A 21,557-nucleotide genomic window follows, 5' to 3' on the forward strand; every position below is an offset into this window, starting at 1 on the left:
GGAGCTGTAGAAAACAAGTGTAGTTTCTTAAATGATTGTTGCTAGCATAGATTTGTGAGCGAGATAAAGATGAAGTCGTCTACCCTGGTTTAAAGAAGCCAGCTTAAACAAAGGGTGTGTTATATATGCTAACTTTGAAAAAAATGTGTAACACTCAGCTATGATGCAGATCTACTAAATTTTATTGGGATGCATTTTCCCCTCTAGTTACTAATGAAGTGCTTTACTAAAGTTCTTTGTTTGCTTTCTTGATGTATAAATTAGCTGCAATATTTTATAGTTTCCTTACTTGAACTTCTAACAACAAAGGCCAAATATTAGAATTCATTTAGTATTTTAGCCTCCATCTGATGTTTTAGAAAAACTGCAATAATTGTTTTAATCAAGACTCATAGCTACCATAAACCGACCTACATTGAGATTGAAAACTGTTTCTGTTTTTTTTCACTTCATTACATTATCTCTTGGGTCTTCAGCAGAAGAGACAAACTGAAGAATCATTTCTCTCTGACCATGTGTAGAAGAGTGGGTAGAAGTAAGCCAAGTCTGGTGCTCATTCTAAAATGGTCTGGAATTTCTGTGCATTTCTCACCAACCATACTCTGTACTTCTACCTTGCCATATGTACCCTCTCAGATCTGTACAGGAACCTAATGCAACAGTCTTCATGTGCATAAATCGTGTCTACAAAATGCTTACAGGTGGCCATTCAGACATTGATTCAACACTCCCATTTTTAAGAAACTTTCTACTTACAGACGAATTCCCTTCCGTTTTGAAAGAATTCATTGTTACCTTCAGGCTGAGACCTATCTCTTGTTTTTACCTTTGGTCACAGACGATAGTCCCATTTCCCCACGTACACTATGTAATTAGATGGTCCTCCTGCTTCTTTAGGTGGGTTGACTCTGAGATATTAGCCTTATTGTGTTGTGTTCAGAATAGATGTCTTATTGAAAATTAGATGATGCCATACTGCTCTGGCTAGTAATTTTGGATTAAATCAGGGCAGAATCTTCCAGTGCCAATTATGTTCACCTATGAAGAGGTAGGTCCTCAAACAAGAAATAAGTTGAGACAGATTCTTCTCTGGGCCTTGCTTTCTAGGTTTAGAGGAAAAGTCTACAAATGCTTAAAGGTGTTTCCAAGTGGTAGAAGCAAAATGGATTGGTATGAAACAATGTTTTTCAAATTAGGGAGAGAGGACTCTTTGCAAAGACAGAACCCCTAGAAGAGTATATCTTTCTATTGAAAATGAAAGCTAGTACTAAAGTGAATGTATTGTGTGATAAATAGTGTCTTGCATATGTAAAAGGAACCTAGAAATCAATATGAGGGATGTCGGTAAGGCTATTTATATAAATAACCACTATATCTCCATACAGGTTATCTTATGTGTTAACTTGTTTTTTGTTTGTTTGTTTGTCTGTTTGTTTGTTGCCCTCATTTGATCCCTACCCTCTAGGAAAGTTTTCCTTTCATTTTCCAGCTTAGGTTCACCATGCTGTGAGAAATTAAGGCAAGGGTCACTGGGCCACATTTGGACTGTGTTCAGGGAACAGTGCCTCATGAAGCCTGTATATTACTGGCACTATATTCAGGGAGAGATCCCAAGTAGAAGGGGACTAATGGACTAATCTTACAGACTAAGAATCAAGGCAAGAAGTCAAGCCATGTTTTCCCCATGTGGAGAACCTGCCACTCTTGCTTTAGGATTTGATCATATAAGGGAGCAAATAGTGCTTCCTTGAAAGTATTTGAAGCCACGCATCGAATACTTTTCTCCTCTCTATTGTACCCTGTACTTCTTCACAATCTTCTTGTCTTCAAGAAAACCATCTTACCATAAAACTTTTTATAACCATGCCATTTCTCTATTATTTATATACTGATCAGTTTCTTCAGGGCACAGCCTAGTCTGACAAAGACTTAAGTCATGTTAAGCTATGGACAAAGCCATAAGTTGTATGTTTCATGTAAGCAAGTTCTGGACCACAGTGTATTTTGAGAGACGCATCAAGAGTATACGAGCATAAATGTAAGACTGAGTGGACTCTGTTTATTAGACACTTCAGCAAGGCTGAGGATTGAACCAGTTGAGGTGACATCTCTGGGCCATACTGGAACACTTGCTATTTCCCCCCATGCACTGGGTGCTTTCAGCCTCTGTGATAGCTTAGGATGTGCCCTCTGCCAGAAGTGTTACCCCACCACTTGCCCCAGACACATTCCACTCAACCTTCAAGGCCACATTCTCTCTGAACATTACTCTTCCAGCCTTCTCTGAAACACCTTTGCTATGGCACCCACTTGTCCAAGCTTCTAGTTTAGTGGTTGTGACACCGTATTATAGCTCTCTGGGTTTGTATCTGTCTGTCTTCAGTAAATTCCTTGAGGATAAGTATTTTCATTCTTTTTTATGTGCCTAAAATCAGTACATTCAGTACCTACTACTTGAAGGTACTCAATAAATATTTTTTGAATGGGTAAATGAATGGTGAATATGTTTTATTATTGAGTACCTGTCTTAACCTATAGTTCTAATAAAACAAATTCTTCTTAGAAAACTGAGTTAACTCATATTTGCAATGCTGCATTTATACACAGAGATTATCTAGTATTTTATGTTTAGTAAGTAATGATTTTGTGATTTAAAATAATTATATATATAGGAGTGTATAGAATTTCAGCCAAAAAAGAAAGATGTTTCTGGGGTGCCTTTTGGTTTTGAACTCTTTTTATGTTGTTGTTTTTTTTTATTTGGTATGACTGTCAAGAGAAAACACCATTTGCTGAGGGCAAGTAGATGGGTTTAACCTGTCATCTGAGTGTCACTGTAGCCCAGATTTCTGTAAAAACTAAAGGAATTCAAAAGTCAAAAATGTAATATAAAGGTTTTTTAATCTTTCATGGATTCTGGGACAAGTTATTCAAGATTCTTAACTCTGATAATTTTATTCTTAAAACACTTGCAGCCCCCTGTCTCTTGCAGGAGAGTTTGATCATGATCATGATGCTCAGTAAAATGTCATGTGGATAAAATATTTAGTAAATATCATCTAGTAATCTAAGAAATAATGATACCATCTCAGCCATTAGTCATAAATTAGATAGATATGTTGATTTTTCTTTGAATTCATTTAATGTTACCCAATATTTAGTGCTTCCTGTGTGTAAAATAATTCATTTTACAAATAACTTTGAGTGCCGGCCATGTGCCAGAAGTTCTATGTTACTTATCTCAGGAAATACAGGATGCCTGAGACATCCTTTGTCCTCAGTGAACTTGTAGCCTGTTAAGGAGATTAGACATCTACATGTCTAAGGGGAGTTCTGTAAAAGAGACACTGAATCTCTTTGGGAAGAAAAGGGAAGACATCTTCAAGCAAGTCGTATTTGATCCAGATAAGATTTCAATAGACAGATTGTGTTCATTGGACTTTCTCCAATTACAAGAGACAGAGATATACTTTCTTTCAAGCTACCTGAGTTAACGAGGTTTCCTGCAAGCTCCACAGGAAGAAGGAAGGGCAGGAAAGCAGCCTCAGCAGCCACTGAAAATACAGAGAACTGCGCACTCTTTCTGTTTGCATGAGAGCCCTTCTATTGCGTCACTGGACTTGAATGTCCGTTGTTCCCTTCTGTGATCTGCACTGTGCTCACTCAGCTTTTCTCACCTTTGTCTTCACAGCAAAGGTAAAGTTTATGTGTATCCCCATTTCACTCAAGAGAATAAATCTGTCTTGCCTAATCTCTGTTCAGCTATGAGCACCCGGCTACACAAACTCATGCCAGCCACCCCATAGACTGCTTGCCAGCCAGTGGATACATGTGTTTGCTGAGGGACTCATCCCTATTGTAATCAGTTGGGACCAGGGATACAGGGTCAGATGGTATCGAGCAGAGCTTCTCAAACTTTAGCATGCATGTGAATCACCAGGGGACCTTGTGAAAATATAGGCTCTAATTCAGTAGGTAAGGGCCGTGACATGAATTTTTTGTTTCCAGCAAACTACCAGGCGATGCTGATGTAGCTGCCCCTCCAACCACACTTGGGACAGAAAGGATAGAATGTAGTGGCCTCTGCATGAATATAATTACTCAGAAGGCAGGCACTCTGTGTGGAAGAGCTGTGGTTGTAAGACAGCATTTCATGTGGAGGAAGAAGTATTAAAAAAAGGAGTGGAAGAAGATGCAGCAGTGATGTCCGTTTGTGTTTTATAGAAGGCCGATTTTGAATATGGTTAAGGTCACAATGAATAAGGCATCTTCAGACCAAACAGTTAGCATGTAGACAATATAGAACAACAGTGTTGTTGGGGTTGACTATTAATCCTTTTATTATCTTACTCCAGAGCAAAACAATAGTTATTTTAATGTTTTCAGTGAGAGACAGTAAGCAGTTGGATCTGAATTTAAATTATTCATCTTCATTTGAGAGCTTGCTGCGAAACTCTTTTCACAGTTTGCCACCGAGTTCGCGTTGGTGAAGATTGCCACAGGACTTAGCTGTTTATTATGCAAAGTTGGGAGCCTGAGTCCCTGGTGTAGACACCCACGTATCAGATTCTTTATCATTCTGGTACCTTAGGAGAGTCATACGGTTCTAATTGTCTTCATTAGGGATCCATAGGGGTGATAGTTTAGCACTTGGTCACAAAGATCCTTGAACCATTTTGATGTCTGACATCCACAGAGTTAATCCCAGTGTCAAAGTGCCATTTCATTCATTCTTCTGTTCATTTCATAAACACAATCTGACTGATTAAAAAGCAAAGAAGTTTTTTTTTTTTATTTGACAGTGCTAGAGGTCAGTGATTTAAAATTATGAATCATGTTGAACAGAAGGGAATTTACTTAAATATTCAAGTCCTTCTGATAATCGCAGACACGTGAGGAAAAACGAGTCTTTCTGACTTCTTCCCCATTTCATTCATTACATGAGAAAGTTACATTCATACGCCTCATGTGATATTTACATTTATTCCTCATTGTTCAATGACAAGGGGGAGATGATCGTTTTATATTGTTTTATTATCTGGAGTTTACCCACTTCAACTCATTATTCTTACTTTAAAATGACTGTTTAACTTTAATGACCAGAGAAGGCAAAAATGATTACTTTAAATGGCTAAATAGCAACATGTCTCCTTTTTATAACCAAGAAGTCTCCTAATTTCTGTAAATAAAATTTTGAAAAGGATTTTCAACATTCACTTTTTGTTGGTAGTCATGAAGAATTCTGACTTACTGAATAGCTTAACCATGGCTTTGACTTCTATGTTTTTTGTTTGCAAATGCTGAAGAAAGAATACTTTCTTTCTTGCTGGCTTTGGAGCTAGACAAACTTATGTTTAAATTTCTTCTTAAGGCAAACTTGCTACGTTACTTTGGACAGGTTATTTAATCTCTGTGGGCCTTAGTTTCCTTATCTATAAACTTGTGATTCTATCTACTTTGTAGCATTATTTTGGAGGTAAAAATAAATACTTCATGTCATGCAGTGGTATAAATATTATACCTAAGAAAATTTCAATAAATAAATAGACATGATGTTTAAAATTTTCTGACAAAATAACATTTTGTTTTGATATAAATTAAAAGCAAAAGTACTTTTGTTACTTCATGTTTACATAGGAAGAATATTATCTATTCTTGACATTAGTAAAAACTGCAGTGCTTTGAGTTATAAGATCTGTGACTGTAATTTCTCCTTGGTTAATCTCTATATCGGAAGCTTTGTTGTCAAAAAAAAAAGTGGTTTTCCGAGAAAATAAGCAGAGATATTGTCAGCAGTTTACCAAAAGAAATTCTAACTAGTTTTCAAAGTGTAGTCAGTAAATTCACTCATGCTGTGTGAAATAATATACAGGAGCACGGAGAATAGTTATCAGTTTTGTTTATATTGAGACATTTTATTCACTTTAATCCAACAGGGCTGAGAAATTGAAATTATGGCTATATGTTCTTGGAGAGTGAACACCAGAAATATTGTATGAGAATGGGACACCTCACTATCATTCAAAATGAAGGAAGTAAGAAAAATGTCTTCCATATCAAGTGGAAAACAAATATTTTCAATGAACATAAACACATACTCTCACATATACCTCTACATAGTGAAAATGCAAAGACATTTTTTTGATGGATTCCTAGGTACAGGCCACAGGACCACCATACAGATATATTTCTAATAGGATCCTTTGTATTAATTTTATAATTAACCTCCCTTAGATTAATAGCAAATGAGGCATGTCCTTTATTTTAGATGGCATTTACCTAGTAAATGCTGGTATAGTAGTTTATTTGCCAGTGTGTTTTTCATTTGATGGAGCATCTGTGGGGCTTTGATTTTATAAAAGTTAATGAAGCCATTGGTAATAGCAATGGAAACTCCTGGGAAATTGGTTCAAAGAAAATGTGAATTTCAGGGCAGCAGCCTAGTTTGTAGGTTCAGAGCATTGTGGACTTCAGCTCTTACTCTGTGCTTCAATCTAGAAGATTTTCTTAAAACCAAAATAATTTCCAGAATGTCCCAATGTTTATTTCCAGTATGGTCTACAAACAGCCTTACCATCTATGTCAAAGCAATTCTTTCCTCCTTTAATAATAGAACAGTTACATCTCATTGTAGTGTAATCTTACAGCGGGGTAATATTTTAAGTCTGGACAGATTATAACCTTCAAGCTAATCTCCTCAAGCATCATCATTCTTATCCTTTTAGGAATTGTCAATATGTCTACCAGTGCTTAATGTTACTTTTCCTTATACAGATCCAGTGCCCCACTTGCCAATTCGTCTGGTGTTTTAAGTGCCACTCTCCTTGGCATGAAGGTGTTAACTGCAAGGAGTACAAAAAAGGGGACAAGTTGTTGCGTCACTGGGCCAGTGAAATCGAGCATGGGCAGAGGAATGCCCAGAAGTGTCCAAAGTGCAAGGTGAGAAAACTAAGCTTTGCCCAGAAAATCACTGAACGGTAACATTTACAATATTGAAGTGAATTATATGTGTAACTGTTTTAATGCAGGCTATTTGCTGTTTCATTTTAGAATGACTTCCATGACTGAATGGAAGATTTTTGCATATAAACAACATATATTCTTTTTACTTGCATTGTACTTCAAAATTTAAGGAGGCTACATATAATTACTGATTTTAAACTTCAAAGTTTTTATGTTCTAATGCAGAGGTGTGGTGCACCTGGGTGGCTCAGTCAGCTGAGCGTCTGACTTCGGCTCAGGTCATGGTCTCATGGTTCCTGGGTTTGAGTCACACTTTGGGCTCACTGCTGTCGGTGCAGAACCTGCTTTAGATTCTCTTCCCCTTTCTCTCCCTGACCCTCTTTGGTTCATGTCCACACGTGTGCGTGCTCTCTTTCTCTCAAAAATACATAAACATTAAAAAAATCTGAATTGTTCAAAAAAAACTAAAAATAAAAATGGAGATGTGTGTATAGGGAAAAGCCGGAATGAAAATAATGTAAAATATTATTTCTAGTTTCCCGCATGTACTATAATCACTATCCAATTATGCAGGCTCTGAGTCCTGCTGTCCTTTGCTTTTCTCTCCCTCTTCCATTGCTTATCACTTAAGGATTACATTAAGCTGATCATTTGCTTTTTGTAAATCTGGTGCAGTAAAAGCTAATAGCTGAAGTCAGAACTTAGGGATTTTATGAATCCCATTTCTCATTTTTCTCTTGATTATCACGCAGGCAATCAAAAGTTAGTAGGCATTTGAGCTGAGATTCACATGCTGAAAGTCAACCATGCAAACAGCCAGGGAAGGCTCACCTGTAGAGAAATCAGCAAGTAAATCCAGCCAGAAAACTTTGGATTTGATACTTACAGGATAGGGATCTGTTTAAGTTTGGAGTTTTTCTTTTTTTTTTCCCCTCAAAACTTGTATGTGTGTATATGTATATGTACACTCTTGCGTATGTTTTCCACTTTTTGCCAAATTAATCTTTAGAAATCAGTCTAGTTCCATCTACATTGTTGCAAATGGCAAGATTGCATTTTGTTTGATCGCTGAGTAAGACAAATTATCATATGATTTCACTCATGTGGAATTTAAGAAACAAAACAGAGTAACATAGGGGAAAGGAAGGAACAATAAAATAAGATAAAAACAGAGAGGGAGGTAAACCATAAGAGACTCTTAAATATGGAGAACAAACAGGGTTGCTGGAGGAGAGGAGGGTGTGGAGTGGGCTAAATGGGTGATGGACATTAAGGAGGGCACTTTTGGGGAGGAGCACTGGGTGTAAGTGATGAATCATTAAATTCTACTCCTGAAAGCAATACTACACTCCATGTTAACTAACTTTAACCTAAAAGAAAAGAAGAAAGAAATCAGTGCAGATTGGGCCTAAGAACAATTTTGCAATTCCTTCCTGGAGACTTAGCACCAGATAAATAAAATTTGACTTCTCAGAAAATTTTTAAAAATTAATCATTTTAAATCCTACTTGAAGTAATAAAGCATATTCTGAAGCCTATTAATGAGCATAAATGTAATGCACAGATTCGCTGTATTAGATTCACATACTAGTTTGCACATATAGTAAGTAAAAGTATTGCCTCTAATAACATGTTGCATTCTTAGCAACTGAAAAAACTTTTGGAATAGTTTAGATGACCTGGCTCCTTAAAAGCCATGTCTAAAGATGTTTGAGCTAAAGCTTTCTTTGTTTTCCCTGTGGAAGGCAAATTCATCCACAATTATCGTTTTGATTTTAGAGTTGTTCCAGATCACTGCATCAACTGCTCAGTACACTTCCATTTTTCATACACTGAAGAACAATGAGAAAATGAGGCCTTTCCTCCTTTCTCTTGCCTTTTCAGTTTATTCAAAGCTGCTACTCACTTTCGACTAAATAAAGACCAGTAGGAATTTAGAACTGCTGTTAAGTCATTCTATTTAACACTTTATTCAAAAGTATACTTTTTATTTCTCTGGAACGTTGTAAAGACAATTACCAGTTAGCCTGGCTCCACAACCATATGCTGAATGAGCAGAGCAGCACTGCACATTGAGGAAATTCTGAATGAATTGAGGTAATGCATAAAAACATACATTGGTTACTGTAATCCTTCAGTCTAACATTAAGTGGACTCTGATGTATAGAAAGAAAAAGCAGCCAACTATAAGGAGTTTTCTGAATGCTCTAACAACTTCTCACAGTTTTAACAAGTATAGGTAAACAGTTAAGAGAGAACATTCATACTGGTTGCTCTTTGAAGTAATAGCTAAAATGTTGGGGCTTGAAAAAGAATTAGCTTTCAAATGGCTGAAAGGAAAGGAGCCAAGGAACCACGAAATCCACTTACGTGATAGTGTGTAGCACAGGATCTACTTTCTGGTGAGATTCAGCTTCCATACAATTCATGTCATTTATGTCATATTTTAGGGTGTGATTTGAATACAAATGGTTCAGTCTTCCTTTTCTTTTAAGCATATGACTTTATAGCTTTGCATTTTCTTAACTGTGATTTTTGTTGTTGTTGTTGTTGTACCTTAAAATTATTTCCCCCCCACGAAACATTAATTCTTATAACAGAAATCCATGAGGAGACACTACTCGATGACTTAATATTTATCTTATACTCCAAGGCTTTGCTTTCATAAATAATCATTTAAATTTATAAATATAAAATGTTGGAAAATAAATAAATATGAAGCAAGTTAAACTAAATGGCTATGAATGCATAGTAGAAATCAGTGTGAAATTAACAGAAGTGAAAATATGTGTATTAAAATGATTTATTTTCTTTTTTATGTTTATTTACTTATTTTGAGAGAGACAGAGAGAGAGAGAGAGAGAGAGAGAGAGAGAGTGTGTGTGTGTGTGTGTGTGTGTGTGAGCAGGGGATGGGCAGAGAGAGAGAGAGAGAGAGAGAGAGAGAGAGAATCCCAAGCAGGCTCCTTGCTCAATCTCTCAAACCATGAGATCATACCTGAGCCAAAACCAAGAGTTGGACACTTAACTGACTGAACACCCAGGAGCCCCTAAAATTATTTATTTTCAATTAAAAGAATTAAATTTATAAATGTAAAAGAGGAAGATGTTAAGAGTTTATGAAAAAGAACAATTTCGCATAATGCAAGTGAACAAAACAATTATATATATTTTCATAAGTATCTGCTCTCAATGATAATCAAATGTGTTTAAAATTTTGTTATGGCCAAAGTATTTTGATATTTTTATACCCTGCATAGGTATATTTTCTTAGATTGATTCATAATTTTAATAATTGTGATTTTTAAATGATTGTTTTGTTTATAAAAGTCCTATAACATAATAGAAATTTGGAAAAGAGAAAAAATGTATCAAGAATCCTGCCTCTCCAGTGTACTCACCATTGTATCTCCTCCATCTTTCCCCTATTTAAGAAACTTTTTAAAGTTTTAATTGAAGTATGCAGATCATTTGATATTCTTTGTTTTCCCATTTACCATACCAAACCTTTCTCAGGTCACTAAATAGTTTACATAACAATTGTTTAATTAGCTTATTAACTCTTAAATGCCTTTCTGCTACTGGATACCAAAGCTGTCTTTGTTTGGCTTTAGGGCTAAAAAATATATATTTACATATATATATATGATATAAAAACTAAATAATGTCTTGATGATATCCTGAATATATCTTTTTTCCATATTTTGGACCTTTAAAGATTTTTTTATTTTTTTAAATTTATTTTGAGAGGGGGAGGGAGGAGCAGAGAAAGGATGAAAGGGAGAAAGAGAAAGGGAGAAAGAGAGAAAGAGAAAGGGAGAAGGGGAATCCCAACCAGGCTCCGCGATGTTAGCACAGAGCCCGATGGGGGGCTTGAACTCAAGAACCATGAGATCATGACCTGAGCCAAAATCAAGAGTCCAATGCTTAATTGACTGAGCCACCCAGGCACCCCTATTTTGGACCTTTAAAAGCATATATTCCTAAAAATAAACACTGGTTTAAAGGATGTCAATGTTTTTACCATTTGGTACATATTGCCAATTTGCTTTCTGAAAAGATTGAAACAGTTTATAATTTCACCAGAAAAAACTTGAGGACCTGTTTCTGTATAAGCATTTCTTATTAGCATTTCAAGTATTTTTAAATACTTGCTATTTTAATAGTTTAAAAATATTTTATTCTTATATTTTGAATTTCCTTATTTGCCTTTAGATTGAATATAAATTCATGTAATATTCAGTTTGTAATGCCACTTTTGAGTTTTCTGTGTATCCTTTTTCCATTTGCATGGATCAGTCAGGGCATATTTTTTATATCAGATTACATGAGCTCTTTGAAAATAATAACTGCTTTTCTGGCATATTTTCTCTCCTGCCGTCTTTTACTCTCTTTTTATATCAATGATGTTTGTTTTTCTTTTTTTATTTTCATTTTTTACTTAGTGTGTGTGTGTGTGTGTGTGTGTGTGTGCATTTAAAAATTTTTTTTGACCAAATATATCATTATTTTTCTTTTTGGATGGATATAAAAACACACATCATATTTATATTTACATTCATATTCATGTTTCTATATTTTACACACATATTTTATATATTTACGTATCTTTTATAAATATTTTGCTCCTAAGCTTAGAAAGTTATCTATCACCCAGAAGTTTGATAAACCAGTCTATTTTCTTCCTTTTCTTTTAACTATTTAACTTCTATATATTTTAACTCTTTAATCATAACTTATTGTGATGTTTATTATGCATTGGATACCTGCACTAATTTTTTCCAAATTAAGATCATCTAACCTAATAGGGTTTATTACATAATTCTCCTCCTACCTATTGATTTGTAGTTTTTCCCTAACCATATGTTACATTAATATATGTAAAAGTCTCTCTTATGAGACAAATACTATATGGTTTCATTTATTGTGGAAGTTAAGAAACAAAACAGATGAACATTGGGGAAAGAAAAAAAAAAGGAGGCAAGCCATAAGAAAGACTTAAATATAGAGAATAAACTGATGGTTACGGGCAGGGAGATGGGCAGGGGGGATAGGCTAAATGGGTGATGGGTACTAAGGAGGGCACTTGTGTTGAGCACTGGGTGGTATATGTAAGTGATGAATCACTAAATTCTACTCCTGAAATTAATATTACACTATATGTTAACTAACTAGATTTAAATAAAAACTTGAACATAAAAAAAAGTCTCCCTTCTGAACTCCCTAATCTTGCTGCTGCTAATTTTTCAAGGAAGTTCTGTGCTAATATTGGTAAGTGTTAAGTGATTTTGCTTTTTGGGCGCCTGGATGGCTCGGTTGGTTAAGCATCCAACTTTGGCTCAGATTCATGATCTTGCGGTTCGTGGGTTTGAGCCTTGCATCGGGCTTTGTGCTGACAGGTTGGAGCATGAAGCCTGCTTTGGATTCTGTGTCTTCCTGTCTCACTGCCCCTCCTCCAACTCACACTCTGTCTCTCTCGCTCTCTCAAAAATAAACATTAAAAAAAATTTAAATGATTTTGCTCTAGTAAAAGGTACCCATCCAAACAAGTTTTGATAGTCTATTAATTTGCTATTTTATTTAGCATTCCAAATAAAACAACCTCTCTTTTATTTGCTTATAAATGTTATGTCTCCCATAAGTTTTTACCATTTCCTCAAGTGAAAAGACCAGTTTAATATGTGGTATAATATTATGAAGAGATCTGACTTATGCTGAGAAATCAAAATTATTTTCATAATTGAATTTTGGCAGATAAACAGAATTAGTGTTGAAATATTTTTCTTCCATATGTGATTAAGATGTTTATTCATAATGTGATTTTTTTAGGGTGAGGTGAAAATATGCAAACATTTCTGGAAGTTATCTATTTATAAGACATTTTTATAAAAAGTTAATAGCAGCATAATAAGATTAACTTTACTTAGCTTTTTTTTATTTGACAGAGAGAGAGTGAGAGCATATGAGCGGAGAGAGGGAAAAGGGAGGGAAAGAGGAGAGAGAATCTTAAGCAGGTTCCATGCTCAGTGCAGAGCCAAATGTGGGGCACGATCCTATGACCCTGGGATCATGACCTGAGCCAAAATTAAGAGTTAGATGCTCAACTGACTAAGCCACCCAGGCATCCCTGCGTAGCCATTTTTATTTGAATTTCATTGCTTCTTAATTTATAATTCTCTACTTGAGACACTATTTTTTTTCTTAAAAACATATTTCCTGTCTTATATAAATTCTTAGCCTATAGAAAATGTATGGTAATTTTAAAATGTCTTTTGTGAACATAGTTACTACAAAATTAAGTCTAATTTATGATACTTTTTAGTTTCAGTTTATTTTTTTAATGTTTATTTATTTTTGAGAGAGAGACAGACAGAGCATGAGTCAGGGAGGGGCCGAGAGAGAGGGAGACACAGAATCCAAAGCAACTCTAGGGTCTGAGCTGTCAGCACAGAGCCCGACATGGGGCTCGAACTCATGAGCCAAGCCGTGAGATCATGACTTGAGCCGAAGTCAGATGCTTAACCAGCTGAGCAAACCAGGTGCCCCTGGTTTCACTTTAAAACAAGTAGGGGATTTCAGTTTTGTTAGAAGTATTAGAATATTTGTTCAATTTCATGTAAAAGTTCATCTTGAGACTGTCTTACAGCACAAATTAGATATCACATGGAGTTAATAAGAAAAAGAATTGCTAATCCAAAGAAAATGAAAAGTGAGATGCACACCCAAAAGTTAACAAACATAAGATTATACACTACAAAACAAATTAATAAACATATTTTATAAGCAATTTCACATATACACTTTAGATTTAAATTGTACTGAAGTTTTTTGGAAACAATATTGGGTCAAATGGTGCTTCTTTATACTGTGGTGAAAACAAAATTTATCATCTTAACCATTTTTAAGTGCAAATGGTGTTTTTTTAAGTTTTCATTTAAAAGTTCAAAATACTTGGTGTGCTGGGTGGCTCAGTCGGTTGAGCCTCTGACTCTTAATTTCAGCTCAGGTCGTAAACTTACAGTTTGTGTTTAAGTCCCACATTCGAGGCCCACTGTCAGTGTGGAGCCTGCTTGGGATTCTCTCTCTTCCTCTCTCTCTGCCCCTCCCCCACTTGCATGCACATGTGGGCTGTCTCTCTCAAAATAAATAAACTTTAAACTTAAAATAAAAGTTCAAAATACTTAAACTATTCTAGTGTATATACTCATTATGTTTCTTTAATGGTTCTAAATTAAAAGCAAAAAAGAAAGTTATCTATTTTATTGTTTCCTTTTTTCCAGAAAGTGGCTACCGCATACAATTTTATTGTAGAACAAATACTTTTTAAAGAGTCTGTCTAGGGGCACCTCGGTGGCTCAGTCAGTTGAGTGTCTGACTCTTGATTTCAGCTCAGGTCATGATCCCAGGGTCGTGGGATCAAGCCCTGCATTGGGCTCCACACTGAGTGTGGTCCCTGCTTGAGATTCTGTCTTTCTCTCTCCCCTCTCTCTCCCCTCTGCCCCTCTCCCCTGCTCACATTTGCGCGCTCTCTCTCTCTAAAATAAAAATAAATAGTCTGTTTATTTTAGGAAATTTTAAAATAAATATTTAATTCATTAAGAAGTGCGTGTCAGGTGATAGGAAAACCCCCGCTGCCCATCTGGATGTTTCTAAAGGCATGAATCATTGTAGATTTCAAAAGAAACATTAGAAATCTCTAATATTTTAGTCTAATGTTTTAATAAGCTTCATTAAAGGTAAAACAGTTGTGAAGCCTTGAAGAATGTGAGAACTTTGCAAAAATGGTTAATGATCCAATCCTCTGGTTGTTGCAAAAACAGTTTAATATTAGTCAATTTGTGCTACTTATCTTAACCAGATTTTGACTGTTAGCCATATCATGTTTTTCTTTTGTGCAGTTTTGAATTGTTAAAATTCCATTTTTTTCAAAGGCCAGATTATTGCCTTCTGAGTATATTTATTTAAAAAAATCTACTTTGGGGCACCTGGGTGGTGCAGTCGGTTAAGCGTCCGACTTCAGCCAGGTCACGATCTCACAGTCCGTGAGTTCGAGCCCCGCGTCGGGCTCTGGGCTGATGGCTCAGAGTCTGGAGCCTGTTTCTGATTCTGTGTCTCCCTCTCTCTCTGCCTCTCCCCCGTTCATGCTCTGTCTCTCTCTGTCCCAAAAATAAATAAACGTTGAAAAAAAAATTTAAAAAAATAAATAAATAAAAAAAATAAAAAAAATAAAAAAATAAATCTACTTTGTTTTTTTAAGTTTATTTATTTTGAGAGAGAGAGAGAGAGAGAGAGAGAGAGAGAGAAAGAGAGAGAGAGAGAGAGAGAGAGAGAGAGACAGGGAGCCGGAGAGAGAGATGGAGAGAGAAAGAATCCCAAGAAGGCTCCACACTGCCAAGCACAGAGCCTGAGGCTCACACTCACCTGATACTCAAACTCACAACGTGAGGTTATGACATGAGTCAAAACCAAGAGTCGGACAATCAACGGATTGCACCACCCAGGTATCCCCTGAGTATCTATTGTTTTAACACATGTACTTTCAAAATAGAAGTGAACACACCTTCAGGCCCTTTAATCCGATAACTTGAGGCAGGCCAGTTTAAAGCAAGCAGGAAGTTAAAGTTAAGAAACAATTGTATAAAGAAAGCAGTATGTATAAAGGAAGTGTTATCTCTTCAAAAATATTTCTGAAGCAAATATTATAATATGTTAACATTATTAAATGCAGGTGCTGAATCCGTGTAGGTCTGTTACATTATTAACTTTAATTTTTTAAATGTTTGTAATAGTCCATGATTAACAATAAGTAAAATCTAACAAGGGAACTGAAGGAATATAACATCATAGCTTTCTGGACCCATTTGAACCATCTCTATTTTCCTACACAACCTCTAAGGATTTGGCTCTTACATTTTTTTTCCTTCCTTAAATACAAGTTGAATGTTGCTCAGCATCCTGGGCTTTTCTAAAGCTAAATTAGTGTCAGTATTTCTCAAAATGGTCAGTTTTTTTTTAATTTGGAAAAATGAAGGGGAATTCCTTAAACATTCCTCCTCCAAATTACCTTGTCACTTAATGTCAGATAAGACAAATATTTAAATAAACATTTGTGTAATGTGATACAAATCTAGTCACAGGTGACTAGATTACCTGTAGGTGACCACCTTAATTTTCTTCTTGTATAAATAATCTCACATCTCTCTTTAGGACACTTTATAAGACATTGAATAGAGATGATTAATTGGAAACTGTACATTGATTAATGGGTAAATAAGTCATTTATTTTATTCCAGAGTCAACATAGTTCCTATTCCTAGGTAACAGGGCAGTCACTTTTCTTAAAAAAAAAAAATACAAGGGTACCTGGGTGGCTCATTTAGTTAAGCATCTGACTTTTCATTTCAGCTCAGGTCATGATCTCATGGTCCTGAGATCAAGCCCCACATCGAGCTCTGCTCTGGGTGTGGAGTCTGCTTATGTTTCTTTCTCTCCCTCTCCCTCTGCCCCTCCAGCCAAACTATTAACAAAATGTGCTGAATTCTGATATGACATCTGTATTTTATTCATAAAAATGCCTTGATATAATACTCTGTGGTGTTAGCACAACAATAATAATGATAATAATAATAATAATAATAATAATAAGATATTATTTACTAAATGTCAGTCTCCATTATAGTTTTAGACATACATTGTCTCATCAAACCCTCAGATATGATACTAAAATGATAGATTTCAATGTGCCGTCCAGATCTTAATTGTTAAATGCCTTTTGAGAAAACTTTTAAGATATTACACAGTAATAATAAAATGATAGGCTCAGTAGCATATAAGTTACATTTGTTGTTTCATTTAAACCTCCAAAAAAGTACTGAGGAAAGGGTAATTACCACCATTTCAAGATGTAGAAACTGTTTGAGTGAGGTTAAGTAACTGGACCAAAAAGCAGGCAGGGGAAAGTGAATTATGTTCATTCATAATTTATTGTGAATTTGGAATTAAGAGAATTTACTTGTCATGATATTTCCCTTCAAATATTTTATTCTCTTAAATCCTATAATACAGTGCTGTAGGCAAGAATGTATTGATTCAGAGAAAATGATTAATTTGCTCCTGTTCACATAAAATTAGCTCAAAAGCTATGTCTGTGGGCTCTTATGTCTGAGCTGTAGCTGCGTGGTCCTGTGGTTGCTGAAGAAAGAATTTGGTGAGTATAAATGTTGGCTCTTATAGATCATCCTGCAGTTCTCTAGCACTTCACACATCCCTACAAACGCACTCCAGGGGCTCTCAAAACGTACCCATTCAATAGACGCTTTTCCACAGGAGACATCCAGATGGCCAACAGACACATGAAAAGATGCTCAACGTCACTTATCATCAGGGAAATACAAATCAAAAACTACACTGAGATACCACCTCACACCGGTCAGAGTGGCTCAAATGAACAAATCAGGAGACTATAGATGCTGGCAGGGATGTGGAGAAATGGGAACCCTCTTGCACTGTTGGTGGAAATGCAAACTGGTGCAACTGCTCTGGAAAACAGTGTGGAGGTTCGTCAAAAAATTAAAAATAAAACTGCTCTACGACCCAGTAATAGCACTACTGGAAATTTATCCAAGGGATACAGGAGTGCCGATGCATAGAGGCACATGTACCCCAATGTTTATAGCAGTGCTTTTAACAATAGCCAAATTAGAGCCTAAATGTCCATCAACTAATAAATGGATAAAGAAGATGCGGTTTATATATACAATGGAATACTACTTGGCAATGAGAAAGAATGAAATCATGCCATTTGCAGCAACGTGGATGGAAATGAAAGATATTATACTGAGTGAAATAAGTCAGTCAGAGAAGGACAGATATCATATGTTTTCACTCATATGTGGATCTTGAGAAACTTAACAGAAGACCATAGGGGAAGGGAAGGGGAAAAAAATAGTCACAAACAGAGAGGGAGCGAGGCAAACCGTAACAGACCTTTAAATACAGAGAACAAACTGAAGGTGGATGGGGGAGTGGGAGAAAGGGGAAAATGGGTGATGGGCATTGAGGAGGACACTTGTTGGGATGAGCACAGGGTGTTGTTTGTAACTGATGAAACAAGAAATCTACCCCAAAAACCAAGAGCACACTTTACACATTGTATGTTAGTCAATTTGACAATAAATTATATTAAAACAAAATTGTGCCCACTCAAACAATAAAATATCTTCTTCATGGCTCCCATCTCACACAGAACAAATGCTTATAGTAGCCATATGACTTGTCACATTCTGGACACACTTCTGCTCCATTATTCCTCTAGCCTTATCTTCTACTTCATTCAAGCTCCTCCAACCACATCACCTTCCTTGCTCTTCTTCAAAACCATCAAGCATGTTCCCTTCTCAGGCTCTCCATACTTTCCCCAGCTATCTGCATGGCCAGTTCTCTCCCTTCACGTCTTTCAGCCAAATTCATCTTCCCAGTAATCACCTTCCCCTATATCAATATGTAATATGCCCTTACATGCTTTATTTTTTCTCCATAGCTCCATTTTAATTATCACTATGTAAAATAGTGGATATATTTTGAAGCCAAAATAGAAGATTGTTGAATGAATAAATGCCATTTTTCTTTCCTCCTTATAAGCACTTTTCATGAGAGCCCATTATGTGCTCTGCAAAATGGGGTCCTTTTTCTCATGAAACTCACAGAAGGGAAGACACAGGCATTATTACACTGACAATGATCAAACACTTGTACTTCAGTAGGGCTTTGCATAGAGTATTACAAGAAAGTTCATGGTAAAAGGAATATCTCATTCATCTTGGGGAATCCAGGGAGAGCTAGATTGTTGAGGATTATTGGATGGATTTTGGCATGAGAAAATGTTATCCAAGAATGAGATTATTAGAATAAAAGTACAAGGGCACAGAGCAAGGAAATGTTTGCTGTGTGCAGGAACCATAAGCACTTTGTGGTTCCCTGAGAGTAAAGTTCACAGAAGGAAGTGGTGAAAGGTGGGGCTGTAGAAACAAACAGAAGTCTGGGCTTTACATGCAATGTTAAGAAACTTGGATTTTGGCCTCCAAAATCCAAAAAGTTGTAGGCAGGGAAATGGTATTATCAGATTTATATTTTAGGTTTGTTGCCATTGATTCTATGAAGGTGGTTGTAGGCATCTAGAGGAAATGATGAAAGTCTGAGCTAAGCTAGTGGTCAAGAGGCTGGAGAAGAAGAAAAGGATTAGACAAATATCGTGGGGCTAAAACTGTCTGATCTTGAGGATTAGATGTGGATGAACAGTGTAAAGAGAGGATAACCACCTCTTCGGAAGGATAACCACCCCTTAGTTTGGGTATCTAAATGGGTGGTAATACCATGAATTGAGGTAAAATAATGGAGCTTGACCTCATTTTATTTTGTTGTCATTGGGATGGGGGCCATGGAATGATGATGAGTTGGTTTTCCTATTTGACTTTGAAATGGCTGTAAGGCATATAAGTGTATATGACCAACAAACAGTTGTTACATGAGTCTATAGCTCAGAATTCAGGTCCACAGTGGAAGTGAAGAAATGAGATCCAGTGGAGGGAAGTTGGAACCATTTGTATATGGAAGAGATCCCCCAAAGAATATGTGCAAAGTGGTGAGTCATTGGTAGAATTAAGGAGTAAATGAAGAAATGGGAACCAGAGAGAGAAAAGAGGAGAACCTGGAAAAAAGGTGGTGTTGAAGGAAGATTATATCAAAAATCAGAAGGAAGTAGTGATCAACCAACTAAATGCCACTGAGAGATATGTTAAGAATAAAAAACATGTTCACTGGATTTGGCATTTAGAGGGTCATGGATAATACTCATTTGTTCTTTTAATAAATATTTATTGAGAACATGCTATTTGATAGGACCTGTGCAAGTCCCCTTAATGAAAAGAACAAAGAAGATGTATGTGATCTAGGGCCCTTTGAGATCTTATCAACTGGGAGAGTAGAGCATTTGAGTAGAAGGATACAGATAATTAAGAGTTTTAAAATGTAGAGTGAGAAATACTGGGACAGGACTAGCATAGGTGGCTTCTCCTTTCATGGATATGGTGCCAAGAATATGCTGTGCTGGGAATGTATTCCCTAACCCTGGGGCCTCTTAACTGGTGAGATGCTACTTGTCCTTCACTGCTCAGATCAATGTCCCTTTTTTGGAGAAGTCTCTTCTGACCCTTAGACCAGACCAAGCTCCTCCTATTAAGTGTTCTCTTTATACCTTGTCCCTTTCCCTCATAGCATTTGTCATAGCTTATGAGTTTACTTGTACTATTGGTTAATGTCTGTCTACACCTCAGACAACCAACTCCTTAAGTCCAGGAGCCATGTCAGATTTTATCAGTGAACAAATATATAATTGTTGAGTAAGTGAATGAATGAATGAATGAATGAATGTTTTCTGGAGAATGACAACTGATTTGAATGTATCAGTAACATAGGGTTGCAGTCAACTGAGGAAGGATTAAGAGGTGAATAAGAAAAGCAGTGAGTATAGAGTATTTTCTTTTAAGAAGCCTGGAGAAATGGAAGGGTGGGGGTAATCACTGGCCACAAGGTCATGCAGAATTACAGGAAGGATTTGTCAGGACAGAGACACCTGAGGCTATTGTCTCAGGACACCTGAGCTATTGGCAGGCTAAGGGGTGTACTGTCACTGGGGGAAGGGATGAAGATGGATGAAGGAGGGGAGAACTGGCATCTGAAGATTTTTGAGAACATGGGACACAGGGTCAAGGAAAGTATGGGAAAGAAGAGGGAAGAAAACTAGGGGCTAATTTATAGTACAATTGCCCCCTGGGGAATAAGCGTTGGGCAGTATTCTATACTCTTCTTCAAAGAATTTGTCATCATGAGTCAATCATAAGATTTAATTTGAGAAAGAATGAAATATGGCCTTTGGTAACAATGTGGATGGAACTGGAGAGTGTTATGCTAAGTGAAATAAGTCATACAGAGAAAGACATACCATATGATTTCACTCTTATGTGGATCCTGAGAAACTTACCAAAAGACCATGGGGGAGGGGAAGAAAAAAAAAAAAAGGTTAGAGAGGGAGGGAGCCAAAACATAAGAGACTCTTAAAAACTGAGAACAAACTGAGGGTTGATGGGTGGTGGGAGGGAGGGGTGGGAGGGTGATGGGTATTGAGGAGGGCACCTGTTGGGATGAGCACTGGGTGTTATATGGAAACCAATATGACAATAAACTTCATATTGAAAAAAAAGATTTAATTTGAAATATATATGAAATCCTCTATAACAAATTCTCTATACCAAACCAGTGCACTGGAAGACAACTAAAGTTATCAGGCAGAATATTGGCTTTAAAAAGCTAACAGAGTAGGAAACAACAAATAATTTTGCAATCAACGTCTTATTTGTTTTTTTGCAATGTAGTCTACCATAATGAGGTGAACGCTTTTAGTTTGATATGACAGATGAGAATTCATTTCACTTATGTATGCCTTTCCTTCTCCTTCCAATTTTTTTCCTCCAAGTTTTTGATAGTTATTACTTTAGTTCTTCTTTTGATTATATTTTACCTTTAAATAATGTGCTCAAA

At 36.3% G+C, this 21,557-nt stretch overlaps 1 protein-coding gene across 2 annotated transcripts in view; it reads left to right on the top strand.

Moving 5' to 3' along the window:
* RNF217 (ring finger protein 217) overlaps window positions 1-21,557 on the top strand; it is a 124,651-nt gene that overhangs the window by 87,932 nt on the left and 15,162 nt on the right. For both annotated transcript variants that reach the window (XM_019831614.3, XM_045057983.1), the window contains one exon: window positions 6,775-6,939. In XM_019831614.3, the coding sequence (XP_019687173.3) occupies window positions 6,775-6,939 (165 nt within the window). The remainder of the gene's footprint in view (window positions 1-6,774; window positions 6,940-21,557) is intronic.

This window comes from Felis catus, chromosome B2 (assembly GCF_018350175.1).
Source record: "Felis catus isolate Fca126 chromosome B2, F.catus_Fca126_mat1.0, whole genome shotgun sequence".
Taxonomy (NCBI): domain Eukaryota; kingdom Metazoa; phylum Chordata; class Mammalia; order Carnivora; family Felidae; genus Felis; species Felis catus.